We start from the raw sequence: 13,733 nt of genomic DNA, 5'->3' as shown, positions 1-13,733 counted from the left end.
GTCGCTGTGCATTGAAATCCAGGGGAAGTAGCTTTCCTACGAGGTGTCTAGAAGAGTCTGCATCGTTGAATCCTTCTGGCCTTCGCCACAGGTTGAATCCAGCAGCCAACCAAAGAAATCCATGGACGCACAACTTTTAGACAGTCTGCACCGGACCAAACAGTAGTAAAACTGAAAACCAGTGATCCCAGCCAACCCATCAACTGGCAAAACGAGAATCAGGGAGTGGAATACTCAAAGCATTCAGTTGCCCCAGTCTCACCTATAGAATAAACCTTAGTTTATTCCATTGCTTTTTCATCGTTTTATCTAAAAAGATGTACCTGAAGATAGGAAAATAATTTTACTAGCCTGCAACATTGTTGAAGTATCTTCTGGCACATTTTTCACTATCACAAAAACTCTTCCTACATCTATCCTCTCTCCTAAGAAGAAACATTGTGACTTTTGGGCTTAAAGCCTCATATCAGAGGGATTGGAAAACGTAGGGTAATATTCTTGTAAACTGGTTTCTTTCTACTGTATCATTACTTACCTTATTTAGTATTTTAATTGTACACATTCCTACAAACCTAAAGGTAACTGTGTATATATTTCATAATTGTGTGTTTTGTGATGGTGCTACCTACTGATTTCATTTCTTAGTGTGCGTTTTTGGGCCTATAGAGTATATTTGTACTTGCCAGTCTAAACTGAATTGGTGCACTTCACTGCCTGGATTCATTGTGTACCCCCTGACACTTCTCACTTTCTCCCAAGAATAGCCTTAATTGCTCTCCATTGCTACCTTCACTGGGTTTTGGCTAACCCCTGTTCTCCAGAACTAGGGTGGCCTTCTATAATCTGTCCACCATGCCAGATTGTAGAAAACCATCTTACACTACTCCTGTGGTTGTTCAGTGCTGCCCAAGTCTAAGGGAATGACAGACTAGTAGTGGGGAACAAGCAGCCGCTTCATAGCAGCAAAGAATGTGAGGGACTGCCTTTATGGGAAAAGAAATGCCTTGCCGGGGAAGACAGGAATACTGTAGACCATGGATCAAACTGATTGAACACGCCTGAAATATTTTAAGCCAGATTTACAGTGAGAATCTGGGTCACTGCGTGCAAAGTAGTGGCCTCTGTGCCGACATGGTTATTTTACTTGGCTCTAGGATTTCCCATAGCGGGCTCCCTTGAACCAGACTGAGCATGTGGGAGAATAAAAAGCTTGTAATGCTAGGTGACTGAGCAGTATATGTATGGCTAGCATTTACCAATTTTGGCGAGGTCTGCCCTATTCGATAGGGCAGACCTGCACAGCCAGCCATCTGGGTCATATTCCAGATCCAGACAATGCTTGGAGTCATTTTCGACCTATGGAAAATCTAGAGGAAACAGCCCTTCTAAAAACAAAAGTGAAATATGTGGGCCTACCCTAAAATGGCCACCAACTAAAACCTACATTTCACAAACCCCATCACACCAGAGAACAAGCCAAAACATGTGGTCTTGTTGCAGAAAATTCATGTGCAGAGAATCACGACATCAATTTAAAAAGTGAAGGTGATAATACAGAGGGTTGTGTGCAGGAAAAAATAAAACAAATTAACAGTGGTTTCTGTGTGGAAAAAACACATTAGAACCTTGAACACTGGTAAATATGTTAACATAAACCAAAGGAATGGAACTGCTCCCACAGAGTAGCATCTTACCTTGTATGCGGTCCTTCTTCAGATCTATCCTTTCAAGTAAGGGAATGAGGTAGGCGCCACTTTTGCCCGTTCCATTTTTTGCTCTAGCCAAGATGTCTCTTCCTGACAACGCAATCGGAATACTCTCCTCCTGTAACAGACAGGAAGGCAAAGGGGGACAGGAGGTTAAAGGTTTAAAAAAAAATGAATTTGCTCTGCTCAATTGCATCATTATGGTGGGGAAAGATCTACTTTGCTTGGTTTGAATCTGTGGATGGATTTTTTGAATCTCGCCTAGTGGACATATTCTAGAAGGCCACCCTACATATAATGAACAGGAAACTCGGGTATGCCAAAACCCAATCAAGGTACGTGGATGAGCAGCCAAGGCTTATATTCTCAGTGAGTCCACACATTATGGCATACAATTAAATTTAGACGGCAAGAATAAAACAGTTCCATGACTTTTGGATACTGTAAAATGAAACCAACAGGTAGCATTATCACACAATACTTTGTTACACATGTACCCTCGCCACAGCTCAGATATGCATTAAAATCTCATTCAGCAATGCGGGTAACCAGATAAAATGAGCTAAGTGATGGAACCAGGTCACAGGTTAATTCCCTAACTTAAGCAATTCAAACCTTAAGAAGAATGGTGCCTTGTTCCCAAGGGTCACAGGAGCCACAATGTTTCTTCCCTGAAGGGGGTCTCTGCAGGTTAAGTGGCAATTTACTTGTGTTGGTGATAATTTTAACAACTACTTTAAGTAAATGCCTAGTTCAGGTTACTCTACCACAGTTCGACAAACAAAAAAGGTTCGCTCATCCAACTCCTTCAGGGTCCGTCGCTTCTCCAAGCAACGAGTTGGTCGTAGATCTCGCTCCTCGGCTGGACCTCCCTATGGAACAGCCTCCCTGTCTTTGAAAATTGAAAACCAGTTCTGGAAGCACCTCAAGACCTTGCTCTTTACTTCTGCTTTCTCTCCTCCACTCCACTGCAGTTTCAGCAGGGAGTTCAGCAGGGGTCACCTGGCAACCCTCTGTTCTCAGGCCCAGGTGCCCCCCCCAGCCAGTTGCAGACCTGCACTCGAACCCCCCCCTCCCCAGCCCCTCCCAGCAACCCTTGTATCCTGTGGCTATTTCTGTATCCCCCTACCAGCACTGGACACCTGTTGATTACACTTACCCTTGCAGCTGCCACCAGCTAGCCGCACTTATTTATTGTTCCCATTTATTGCTTCCATTTACGGTCCCATGTACTGCCCTTCCCTCCCCTTGCCCCCCCCTTCCCCAACTCCCCTGCACGATCTCTGTCACCTGGCCTAGTAAGAGCATCATCTCTGTCTTCCCTCCATTACCCTCCCTTGCCTCGTTGCGCCTTGAAACACTTGTGTATAGGGCACATTATAAATGCCATAACATATCAATGCAGGAGACAAAGTTACTTGTTCCCAACGTAATCCTATGGTGGAAAGTTTATTTACTCCCAACTCCCCCCCCCCCCCGTCCTCCGCCCCCCCCCCCCACCCAAAACTGCGATTTTCCAGGATCTTGTCATAGATCGCATAGGGGCTCGATCTTCCACCGCTGGTTCCAGTGAGTAATGAGGAGTTGCAAGTTTGAGGATTCTTCCAGTCGGGTGTGTTAGGGAGAATTCTCAAAAATGCGCCAATTCCCCTCCACCTTAGGGACCCCCAGCAACTTTGCTGGATTTTGAGGACTTGATTTGTTTACCTGGAGAGTGACCCTTTTTTCCCCCCACTCTTATGTATTTTAATGTGATTTTATACACAGTTTCTTTTTGGTTAAGAGTCTAAACACTCCATAGGCATCTTTTACAAATGTGTCACAAAGCACCTTCAGTGCAGTGGCACAGGGAAGTCTTCCAGATTTCCCAAGGTTTAAATATCTTCTCTGAGATCAACTGTTTCCCAGAGCGGGCAGTAAAGTGAAACTGACTGTACTACTTGCTAGACCCAGCACACCCCATCTTACAATAGAGTGTTGTAGGGGTTCTAGTGTCTAGTATCCCCTGTGTCTAAATGCTCATGTAACATTTTTTAGGTTACCCTTTCCTCAATTGTCTGGCTGGCGGCAGTAGTTTCGTTTTGAACTACCATGGTTTGCATTTACTGCGACCGTTCGCAACTCCAGTAAAGTAACCATGGGAGCGGTTTTTCAAAATGGCATCCAGCCATCTTTGCTAAAATGGTGCCCGGTCTTTTTTCACCAGGTCTTTGTAAAAAGGTCCTTCTAGAGAGTTTCTCTGCACGGCAAACCAGGTTTGGTCTGTTCATTTCACCTTTGTTAGGGTTTCTTAGAGAAGTTCTCTCAATTGGGTTGTCACAGTACAATATGAAGAAAAGGGTGCAGCTGAAGACTGTTTCTGGTAGTTCCTGCAGATCTCGCTGTTCCTGAGACTCAGCCGTGGGGACAAGAGGGAGGGCGTCAGGGGACACCTGCACTGCACACGATCGTCAGAAAAAGCAGACAGAAATGGAGTTCCTTCAGTTCCAGTAGCTGTAATTCAAGCACACAAGCTGGCGTCCCTCTACCTGGTTAATCCTAACCAGCTCCGAGAATGGTGTCCAGGTAGCTTATGAGTTGATTGGTCCCACCAACTCAAAGAGCGGCCTTGAAGGAGCTTTGGTTGAGTAGAACTTGGCAATTCAGACCTGCAGCAGAGCTTCACCGGGCAAACCAACAGTCCAGGAGTTGCAGCAGCCGTCCTCTTCCAACTTGTCTTCGGTTCTTTTGTTCCAGTGGTCGACTCTGCTTTCCAGACCAAGAGACTTACAGTTTTCTCCCTTTCAATCCAGCCTAGCTGCCACTCACCCAGCAGGGTGGCGATCCTTGCCGGACAATCAGCCAGCCAATCCCGCCAGAGTGCATTTGGGTCTCCTAAGCACAGGGACTTTTGGGCACCTTCCTAACTTCCTGCCCACCCCAAACCCTTAGGCGCCAGAGGCGATCTTCAGTCCTGAAGGCTGCCAAAGGCATAGAAAAAAGGGACCAGACCTATTTTGGCGCGCAGAGGAAAACACTAGCAGGACCTTTCCACAAAGAAATGGTGAAAAAAAGACCGGGACCCGTTTAAACAAAGGGGCTTAAGGCACCATCTTGAAAAACATGGCTCCCGCGATTTTTAGCTACCGGTGTTCGGGGATGGAAAAAAAATTCATGGTAGTTCGTTGTAAAACCACTGCCACCAGCCATTTCGATAGAAAAGGGTAGCCTTTGACTGCTACATGAGTTTCTAGACACAGGAGATACTAGGTAACCCTTCCAGTACTCTATAGGAAGATGGTGTGTGCTGGGCCTAGGAATTTAAAAAGACTAGTAAAGTGAATTTATCTTTACATTCTCCGGGAAACAGTTTATCCCAGAGAAGGTATTTAAACCTTGGGACAGCCTAAAAGGCTTCTCTGTGTCACTGCACTAAGGGTGCTCTGTGACACATGAAAAGATGATGCTTAGGGAGTTATCTAAAACCCCATATTCAAAGAACACAAACAGAAAAACCGAATTAAAAGTACAAAGTCCCAAAGTGGAGCAAAATAGCTGGGGGTCCCCAAGGTAGAGAGGAATTAGCACATTAATAAGAATTCTTCCCAACAATAAAGAATATCAAAAGGAGAACCCAAAGGCTTCCCAGCAACACCAATGTTTGCAGCACACAGCTCCTTATGGGCAAACAGATGCAGGTAAGTAGATTCCACAGTAAAGGTAAAACACAGAACAGAGTTCAAATGTCAGAGCAAATAAGAATGAGTGGGACAAGACTCCACTCATTCAGGATGGAAAGGAAAAATCTGCGGGTCTCACTAGGAGAGGAGATGAAGCACGAAATCATAAGTCTCCCTAACAGTCCATAGAAATGGAAGGACAGGTGCTATAAAGAGAAATCTTTCCAAAGAGCCAACCCACTTAATACCTAATCTTGGCCGAACGCATACACGCACTGTAAGCCTTTGGAAACTTTCCCGTACCTAAACTTCAGTCCCTCAGGGTGTTCCTACCACAAATGAGAAAGCGTTATATAAATGACAAATACAATACAAAATACACTGATGGTGAATGTCTGTGCAAATTCCATCCAACCTTCGAGACCCCCAGCTCTTTTGCTGAACTTTCGAGCTTTATATTTTAACCGTGTAGACTTTTCACCCACATGCGTTTTGACCCGATTTGGATTATGTGGTTCCTCTGTTTTTGGAGGCTGACAAATGCCATAGGCATCTACTTTTTGTATGGCGACACCAGCACCTTCAGTGCAGTGTCAAGAGAATCCTTTAGATTTCATACCTTTTCTTGTGAGAACTGTTCCCAAGAATAGTAAAGTGAAATTGACTTTACTTACCTTCTCTTTGTAGGTTAGGCACACACCATCTTATGTGGAGTGCTGGGGGTTACCCAGTAGCCCCTTATCCTACATTCTCCTGTAACATGTTGTATGTTACCCCTCCGTACTTTAAGTGACTGGTAGCAGTGGTTTAATTTTCTACCATTGTGCTTTTCTACCGCAGGCTGAATCCTCAGCTGCAGTATAGCACCCTTGGGTGACCATTTTGTCAAAATGCCCTCACCCCCCTCCCCCCCAATCTTTTTTACACCATTTTCTGTTCGGGAGGTCTTTCTTAGTTTTACACTTTGTTACCCTTTGGCAGGCTTCAGACCTGAAGCCCGCCCGCCTCTGGCTCCAGTGTCTGAAAAGGCGGGATGTGATGCAGGTTCCTGAAACGCCCCTGTCCTTTGTCTCTAGGAGTGCATGAATGCAACCCGTCCCGCTTGGCTGGCTGGCTGTCTGTCCTTTCAGGATCTCCTTTCAGGACAGCCAGCCAGCCGTGTGACCGACAGCCTAGGCTGTGCATGAATAGGAGAAACCTGCTTAAAAGGCTAGGGTTTTGGGACTAGAGGCAGAGTCGACCACTGGGAGAAACACCAGACGAAGAAACTGAACTAATCGTCCTGCATCCTCCTGGACCTTTGAATTGTCCAGTGAAGCCTGCTGCTGTGCTGAAATTCTTTTTCTGTTTGACAAGAGAAGCTCCGGAAGGGACAACTTCTTCCCTTGGGTTAATGGGACCAACTAACCCAGAGACTCCACTGGACAATCTTCCCCATCTTTACTGCGACAGGAACAAAGTGCCGGGAAGGGGGGGGGTTCGAGAAATCTGTAGTCGAGTGCAACGTCTGAAATCTGTCCGGAAGCTCCAGGAGTCTAAGGACCCTCCAGAAGCAGGACAGCCCGAGCGCGAGTCCCACCAGAGTGCAGGACCCAAGGAGTGAAGGAAGCCCAACCGGTATCCAAGATCTGTGGTGGAGCCGTTTACCAAGCGCTAAAACCACTGAACCGCCTCTGAACCGAAAAGAGCCTGTAGCTGCAGAGGACCTCCAAATTGATGTAAGTTTTGTAAAGGTTTGATTAAACCAAATACAAAAAAATAATTGCTGCCGCACGAGCCCTCCAGACCTTCTCAGTCTTGTCCCCACCACAGAGGCTCAGGAACCCAGGGTCTGCATCGCTGCAACAGGACAGAATCCAGCTGGACCACTCTTCTTCAAACCACAGGTACTGTGACTTTCAGTACTTGCCTCATTGTTTGTTTTGGCTGTGCTCTTCTCAGTTGATATTTGCATTGGCTGCTTTCGAGAGACTCTGCCAGCTCTCCTTTCACAGACTTTAGAGCTTGTGACCCTACAAGTGATTTCTACAAACTCTATATAACTTTGTGCAAGACTTATCTAAAAAGTTACTCGGCTTCATAGACTGTGCTCCAATTGACTTTGGCTGTCCTGGCTCCCTGCAGACTCTAGCCCATTGACTGATATTTCTGACCTTCATAGGTGGTAACTTGTTTAAGATTGTTATTGCTGGGAAAGGCTTGTCTAGATCTCATTGGAAGATTTAATTGTCCTCACCTATACTGAGCACCTGTTTAACCTTTCTCCTCCCTTTAACCTTTCCTTTCTGCAACCTCAGAATCTACAAAGTATAACTAATGATGCTGCCCCTGTGAATGAAGTCCCCTCCGGGTGTAGGAATTGTGTAAAGAGGATATCCAAAGAGCAACCACTGACTTGTGCAGATGCTGAAAAGTATAATTGACTGCTACATACATTGCCCTTTTTAAAGAATGATTATTTAACATACATTTTTAAAAAACTATTCATAACAGAAATATAAGTTACTTGTAAATACGAATTTCATTGCTACAGCTCACATTATGCGCAGTGAGCTTCTCAGTCACACTACTAACTTGTGTGTTACAGACTTAGAACAAAAGGTGGGTTACCCAATACCAAGCAGATGTGCAGTTTCAGTGTTACTACACCAGTTCTTACCCAACAGTAAAACTCATGCATACTTCCTAGACCTACAGAAACCAGTATGTGGATCGAGACCAGGCAGTCCCAGCCCACTTCCTGGGAACACATGGCCCTGCACTAGCCCGCAAAAATGAAGTCTTTCCGGGCAATGCATGACCATAAATAAAAGGAGCTTCCTTACCTGGCAAAGCAACCACAGAACAAGATGGCCAAAGGAACAAGAAAAAGCATGGCCATATTGGGCCACTAGCCACAGTTCATAACCAAATGAAGTAAGGCTAATGAAAAGTATTGCAAAATTAGTAAAAATGCAACTGCTGCCACCGGCTTGTTTTTAAGCACATATAGAGTAACCAAAAAATCCCTGAGTGTTGTCTAGGGTCATACAAAAGAAACCCTATTGCACTGCATTTCAAGATGCATTGTACAATGATAAAATGTTATGTCACACTTAAAACTCAGGCAATTAATTCTTCATTTACATATTTACCAGATGTCTGTATCTGGTCTAGCTTGCCCTCCTGCGGTAGGAGGGCAAGCTAGACAGGATACAGACCTCTGGTAAATAATACAATAATTAATTACCTGAGTTTTAAGTGCGACATTGATGAATAGGGAAAACCTTCAGGTGCGAGACTCTACACTGTCCAATGCATGTGTTTATGATAAAATGATACCCAAAAATATAGATGCCATGTACAAAGAAAAGGGAAACCTAGTCTCCTAGTACCGACGGCCTTAAGGACTGGTCAGTTTCCCCATAACAATGAGCAAAAGTGGAGTGAAGCTAAAGGCTTCATTCACTTCACCAGAAAATGTCAAGACAGAGTACAGAAACAAAAGCAAAAAGGTTGGGGGTTGTGAGGAGTCTGCAATGAGAGGCATACTGTTAAGAAAGGAAGAAGGCATACTATGGCAAAAGGGAAAGTGCACACAGTTGCACTGTGAACAACTCTGAATCTAACAACGTGTATATAATACCCAAGTCTTGTGTATATATGTAAAACCCAGGAACGTCAATAAGATAAAACAGTATTACCAATATAGGAAAAGGGATGTGGGGTAAACACTTAGGACCTCCTTATGACTGAAAGGAAAGTCGGCAAACTCTTTACCCACTATGCTCTTACAGATACTGACAGCGCTAAACCCACGTAGCGGGCAAGCAAGGACAGATTCTGTGAACTGACAATCTGTAGAATACTGAATAAGGCAATTATAAACAGTACTCACGAGGACCGGAAAGACCACTTGAATGTCAGTAATTTCACGAACCCTGTAGATCAAACAGGGACCCAGAAGGCTGTAAAAGCAAAGGGTTAAAGATAACAAAATACATAAACCCTAGTAAAAGGCAAGTCTGAATTGTGATAATAAATCGTGAGGAAAACTAAAAGGGGAACACTCTGGAACTTGTAACAAAACCCACACCTAATAATCAATGGAAAATGAATGCGAAAGTGCAATGGAAAACATGGAGTGGAATAATAAATCGTGAGGAAAACTAAAAGGGGAACACTCTGGAACTTGTAACAACAAACCCACACCTAATAATCAATGGAAAATGAATGCAGAAGTGCAATGGAAAACATGGAGTGGAATCTCAATAAAGTTGGATTAGGAGCAGGGAAAATGATATCACAAAAGGAAACCTTTCCCACCCAATCCAAGGAGAAAAGGCAGTAACTAATTCTACGAAAGTAAATAGTAATACATCATGCTTTTCAGTAACCAGGACAGCATAAAGGGACAGAAAACACCGGCAAACTGGGCTGCATCAAATAGTAAAGTACAGAGAAAGGCTGTCTGCAGACAGAGGAAGACAGAAAGGGAAATTCAGAAAGCATAAATCAAATAAGCGCATAAATCCGAAATCCAGGACAGAGGAACAGGACACAGGAACTAGTAACTGGGCACAAAGCTAGGAACAGGAACTAGGTACAAGGCATGGAACTAGGAACAAGGAAATGGAACTAGATACTTGGCACAATATCTATGAACAAGGAACTGGAACTAGGTACAAAGCACAGAAACTAGGAACAAGGAACTGGATATAGATACTTGGCTCAAAATCTATGAACAGGGAACTGGAACTAGGTACAAGGCACAGAACAAGTACAGGAAACAGGGACTAGTCACAACAGGAACACTGCTACAATGACCAGCGCCGGACTGAAGCAAACTGAGGCTTTTAAAGCTGCTTAACGAGCACACCCCCAGGCGTGCTGCCTGCTGCACCTGCAGCCACAGGTGTTGCCTATCCTCCTCCCAGCCTTGTGCTGCAAGGGAGGAGATGATGCAGTGAGCCAGGCATTCTGGGAAGCAAGAGGTGAAGCAATGAGCCAGGCATTCTGGGAAGCAAGAGGTGAAGCAGTGAGCCAAGGCATTCTGGGAAGCATAGTCATTTGATTTGAGTAGCATGCTGGCTGCCAGGGAGGAGATGAAGCAGTGGGCCAGGCATTCTGGGAAGCAGGAGGTGAAGCAGTGAGCCAAGGCATTCTGGGAAACATAGTCATTTCATTTAAATAGCATGCTGGCTGCCAAAAACCAGGAATGGATCCGGAAGGGAAGTAACTGGGAAAATAAGGTTTTAACGCTCCCAATTCATCAGAACACTGTAGCATAGGGTTCTAAGGAAATGTCCAGTAAGGATTAAACCCCAGAACATGCCCCCAAGTGGCGGGGACGGGAACGAAGGGAGCGAGAACGGGAGCGAAGAGAGCGAGCCGTGACACATACACAAGGTGTTCATGTTTTCAAACAAATGCATTTGTTAAATGAAAAGTAGGTTTGGGAAATGCCTTTCTAGCCCTATTCTAAAGAGGAATTTCCCTACCTAGAAAACAAGACAAAGGATCAGTCTGTTAGGAAGTCTCAACTAATAATCTGTTCTTGGGACTGCGCATGTGCGAGCCGCACATGAGGCGCTAAAGGCAACAGCTCCCGGTGGCCGCAACAACATATCCTGGAAAAAAGCCTGCAATTGCTCGAAAACGCCCGACCTCGGGCAACACAGGCAGCGCACCCATCCAGGCAGCGAACCCTGCAATCTGGGGCACAATCGGACCCGGGATCACGAGAAACGCCCCGGAGTCCGTCGGCGCGAATCTTGCCGCCATTGCCGGACAGACATGAGCGGCTGCTCCGCCCCTCCCCCCTCGAGCGGCCGCGGCCTTGGCCCCCCCGGGGAGAACACGCCTGCGGACTACCGTGGGGGGGAGGGAGGGGGAAATCCTCCCCCCCCCCCCAGTTGGAATCCAGAGGTGGCGACCAGAAGCGGCACCAAATCACGGCACAACCGCGGCTGATTTGATCCCCTGGCGGCTAGGAGCTGGCAGCACGGGGCGGCCTCTCGGAGGTACCAGAACAGGCAGCAGGATATGGGCAACCTCGCCCCCCCCCCCAACCCGGCAAATTGCGGGACAGAGACCCGCATGAGGGAGGCGGCACACTCCAAGACAACAGTGGGGAGCGGCGTGGACTGTAGGCACCCCCCCCTCCCCAATAAGCACCTACTGCCCAAAAGCCTGGCAGACTGACCGTCCTCGGGGCATGATTCCTGAGGGAGCAAAGGCCCATACCGCCCCACAGGCATAAACCACTGGACGTACACCCCACAAAGGGGAAATAACTCCAGGAGGGATCACGCACTGTGAACTACAGACACCCCCTCCCCCCCAGTAAACTCCGGACCCTCCATCGAGCACACCGGACCAGCCGGAACAGGGGACTGGCTCCCAGCAACCTACTTAGCATCACCGGGGCTCAGGATCAAGGACAGAGGGGCAAAAGATAGGCGCCTGACAAGCCCACCCCAACTTGGCCTCCACGGCAATCCCTGAGGGGCATCCACACGATCCACCCGGGCCTAAATCCTCAAACAAATTGCTGCCCCGGACATGGGCAAAGACAAGGCCAAGCGGTAGACCCTGCAGAGTAAAATGGACCTCTACACAGTGGAGGCCCCCTCACGCCAGGAGACACAAAGCCTGGTGGAACCAGGCAACAGGGAAGAAACTCAGGACCCCTAACTCTCCTTGAATGACGTAATGAAGGCAATTGGGGACTCGAGAACATCGCTGGAACTGAAAATAGGCGGAATCTTCACGGAAGTATCTCTCCTACGCCAAGATCTCCGCAACTTATCGTCCAGGGTCGGAGAAGCGGAACAAAGTGTCGGACACAGAAGATGACGTCCGTCAGTTGGAGCAACAACTTGCCATAATTGCCCAAAAAGTCAACCAACTTGAATACCGAGCCGAAGACAGTGAGGGCAGGGCACGTTGCAATAACCTCAGGATTCTCGGGATCCCGGAAAAAGAGGAAGGCCCCAGTGTCGAACTTTTCCTAGAAGACTGGCTGACCCACATCTTCGCCCCCAGGAAACTGTCGAAATTCTTCTCTATCGAAAGAGCACACAGGGTACCCACTGGGCGACCTGCCCCAGGAGCCCCGCCAAGAACAATAATTGCACGTCTCCTCAACTATCGGGACCGAGACGCTATCCTGCAGATGGCACGGGCCTCCAGTCCAATCACATACAACGACTATAAAGTGGGGTTCTAGCCGGACTATACTAAAGAGGTCCAAAAGGCCCGCCAATCGTTTGATTCTGTCAAGAAGAAACTCCACTCCTTATCAATCAAGTTTGCCCTCTTCTTCCCGGCGATGCTCAAGGTCCACCACGAGGGCACAACCCACCTATTTCACAACCCCAAAGAAGCATGGGCCTGGCTTGAAACGCAGATCCTCAATGGGCCCGCGGCCCGATGCTCGCCCTCTGGACCGTCTGTTCGCAAACCCGGACAGAACTCGCCATCCCACACAGACAGTCTCGGAAACCGAATCGCCACAGCGCGCCACCAAAAATACCACAGGGAACGGATGAGGTCTGGGCACAACAGGACTGAACTCGCCGCGGTATACCACCGCAACTACACTATTGCGGCCGCCACCGCAGTCCCAAGCTTAGTCCGGGTGATCCCGCAGTGGTTACCACCAGAGTTTGGATCATCCCGAGGAAGTTGCAGTTCACCAAGTTATAAGTTTAATGTTTGGGCGACAGGTGCTCCCAGCTGGGGGGGGGGTACAGGGTTGGGGAGTTTTGGGGACCCAAGGAAGCGGAATCACGAGACAAGAAGGCTGGAAGCAGACAAATGCAGGCAAGGTAAACATGCACTCTCCTTGGTCGGGACCGTGAACGTGATGGTTGGCGGTCATCAGGCATTTCAGCACAGAGGCCCCTGGACGTCTCCCCTGAGAAGATACCGACACATGCCCCCGAAAAAGTGCAAATGCCACTCATCCTTCCAGACGCCCCACCAGAAGGCCTCATGCAGATAAGATGCACCCCAACAAGGTAACCATACTGTCCTGGAACGTCAACGTCCTCGGCTCCAGCATAAAGCGCAGACTGGTGCTCCAGTACCTAAACCGACATTCGCCAGACATTGCCCTCCCTCTTAAATGAAACACACTTGATAGGCACAAACACCAACTTCTTCAAAAGATCCAACTACTTGCACACTTACCATGCCGGATTCACAAAAGGTGCTAGGGGCACGATGATTCTCATTCACAAGCGTATCCCTCTCCAGGTTAGGAAGATCAGGACAGACCCCCGGGGCCGCTATGTAGTGTTGCTAGCGGACATCTGGGGTGAAAAATGGGGCCTGGCAGCAATCTATGCCCCCCCCCCACCCCACGCTGACGAAAGAACTGCTC

At 47.4% G+C, this 13,733-nt stretch overlaps 1 protein-coding gene across 1 annotated transcript in view; it reads right to left on the bottom strand.

Moving 5' to 3' along the window:
- DDX6 (DEAD-box helicase 6) overlaps positions 1-13,733 on the bottom strand; it is a 451,657-nt gene that overhangs the window by 274,735 nt on the left and 163,189 nt on the right. Inside the window, exon 5 of the mRNA XM_069614407.1 lies at positions 1,695-1,824. Within this exon, the coding sequence (XP_069470508.1) occupies positions 1,695-1,824 (130 nt within the window). The remainder of the gene's footprint in view (positions 1-1,694; positions 1,825-13,733) is intronic.

The sequence above is a fragment of the Ambystoma mexicanum genome, chromosome 9 (assembly GCF_040938575.1).
Source record: "Ambystoma mexicanum isolate Mex_15411 chromosome 9, UKY_AmexF1_1, whole genome shotgun sequence".
Classification (NCBI taxonomy): domain Eukaryota; kingdom Metazoa; phylum Chordata; class Amphibia; order Caudata; family Ambystomatidae; genus Ambystoma; species Ambystoma mexicanum.
The sequence above is the reverse complement of the archived record's forward strand: the minus strand, read 5'-3'. Positions and strand labels throughout refer to the sequence as shown.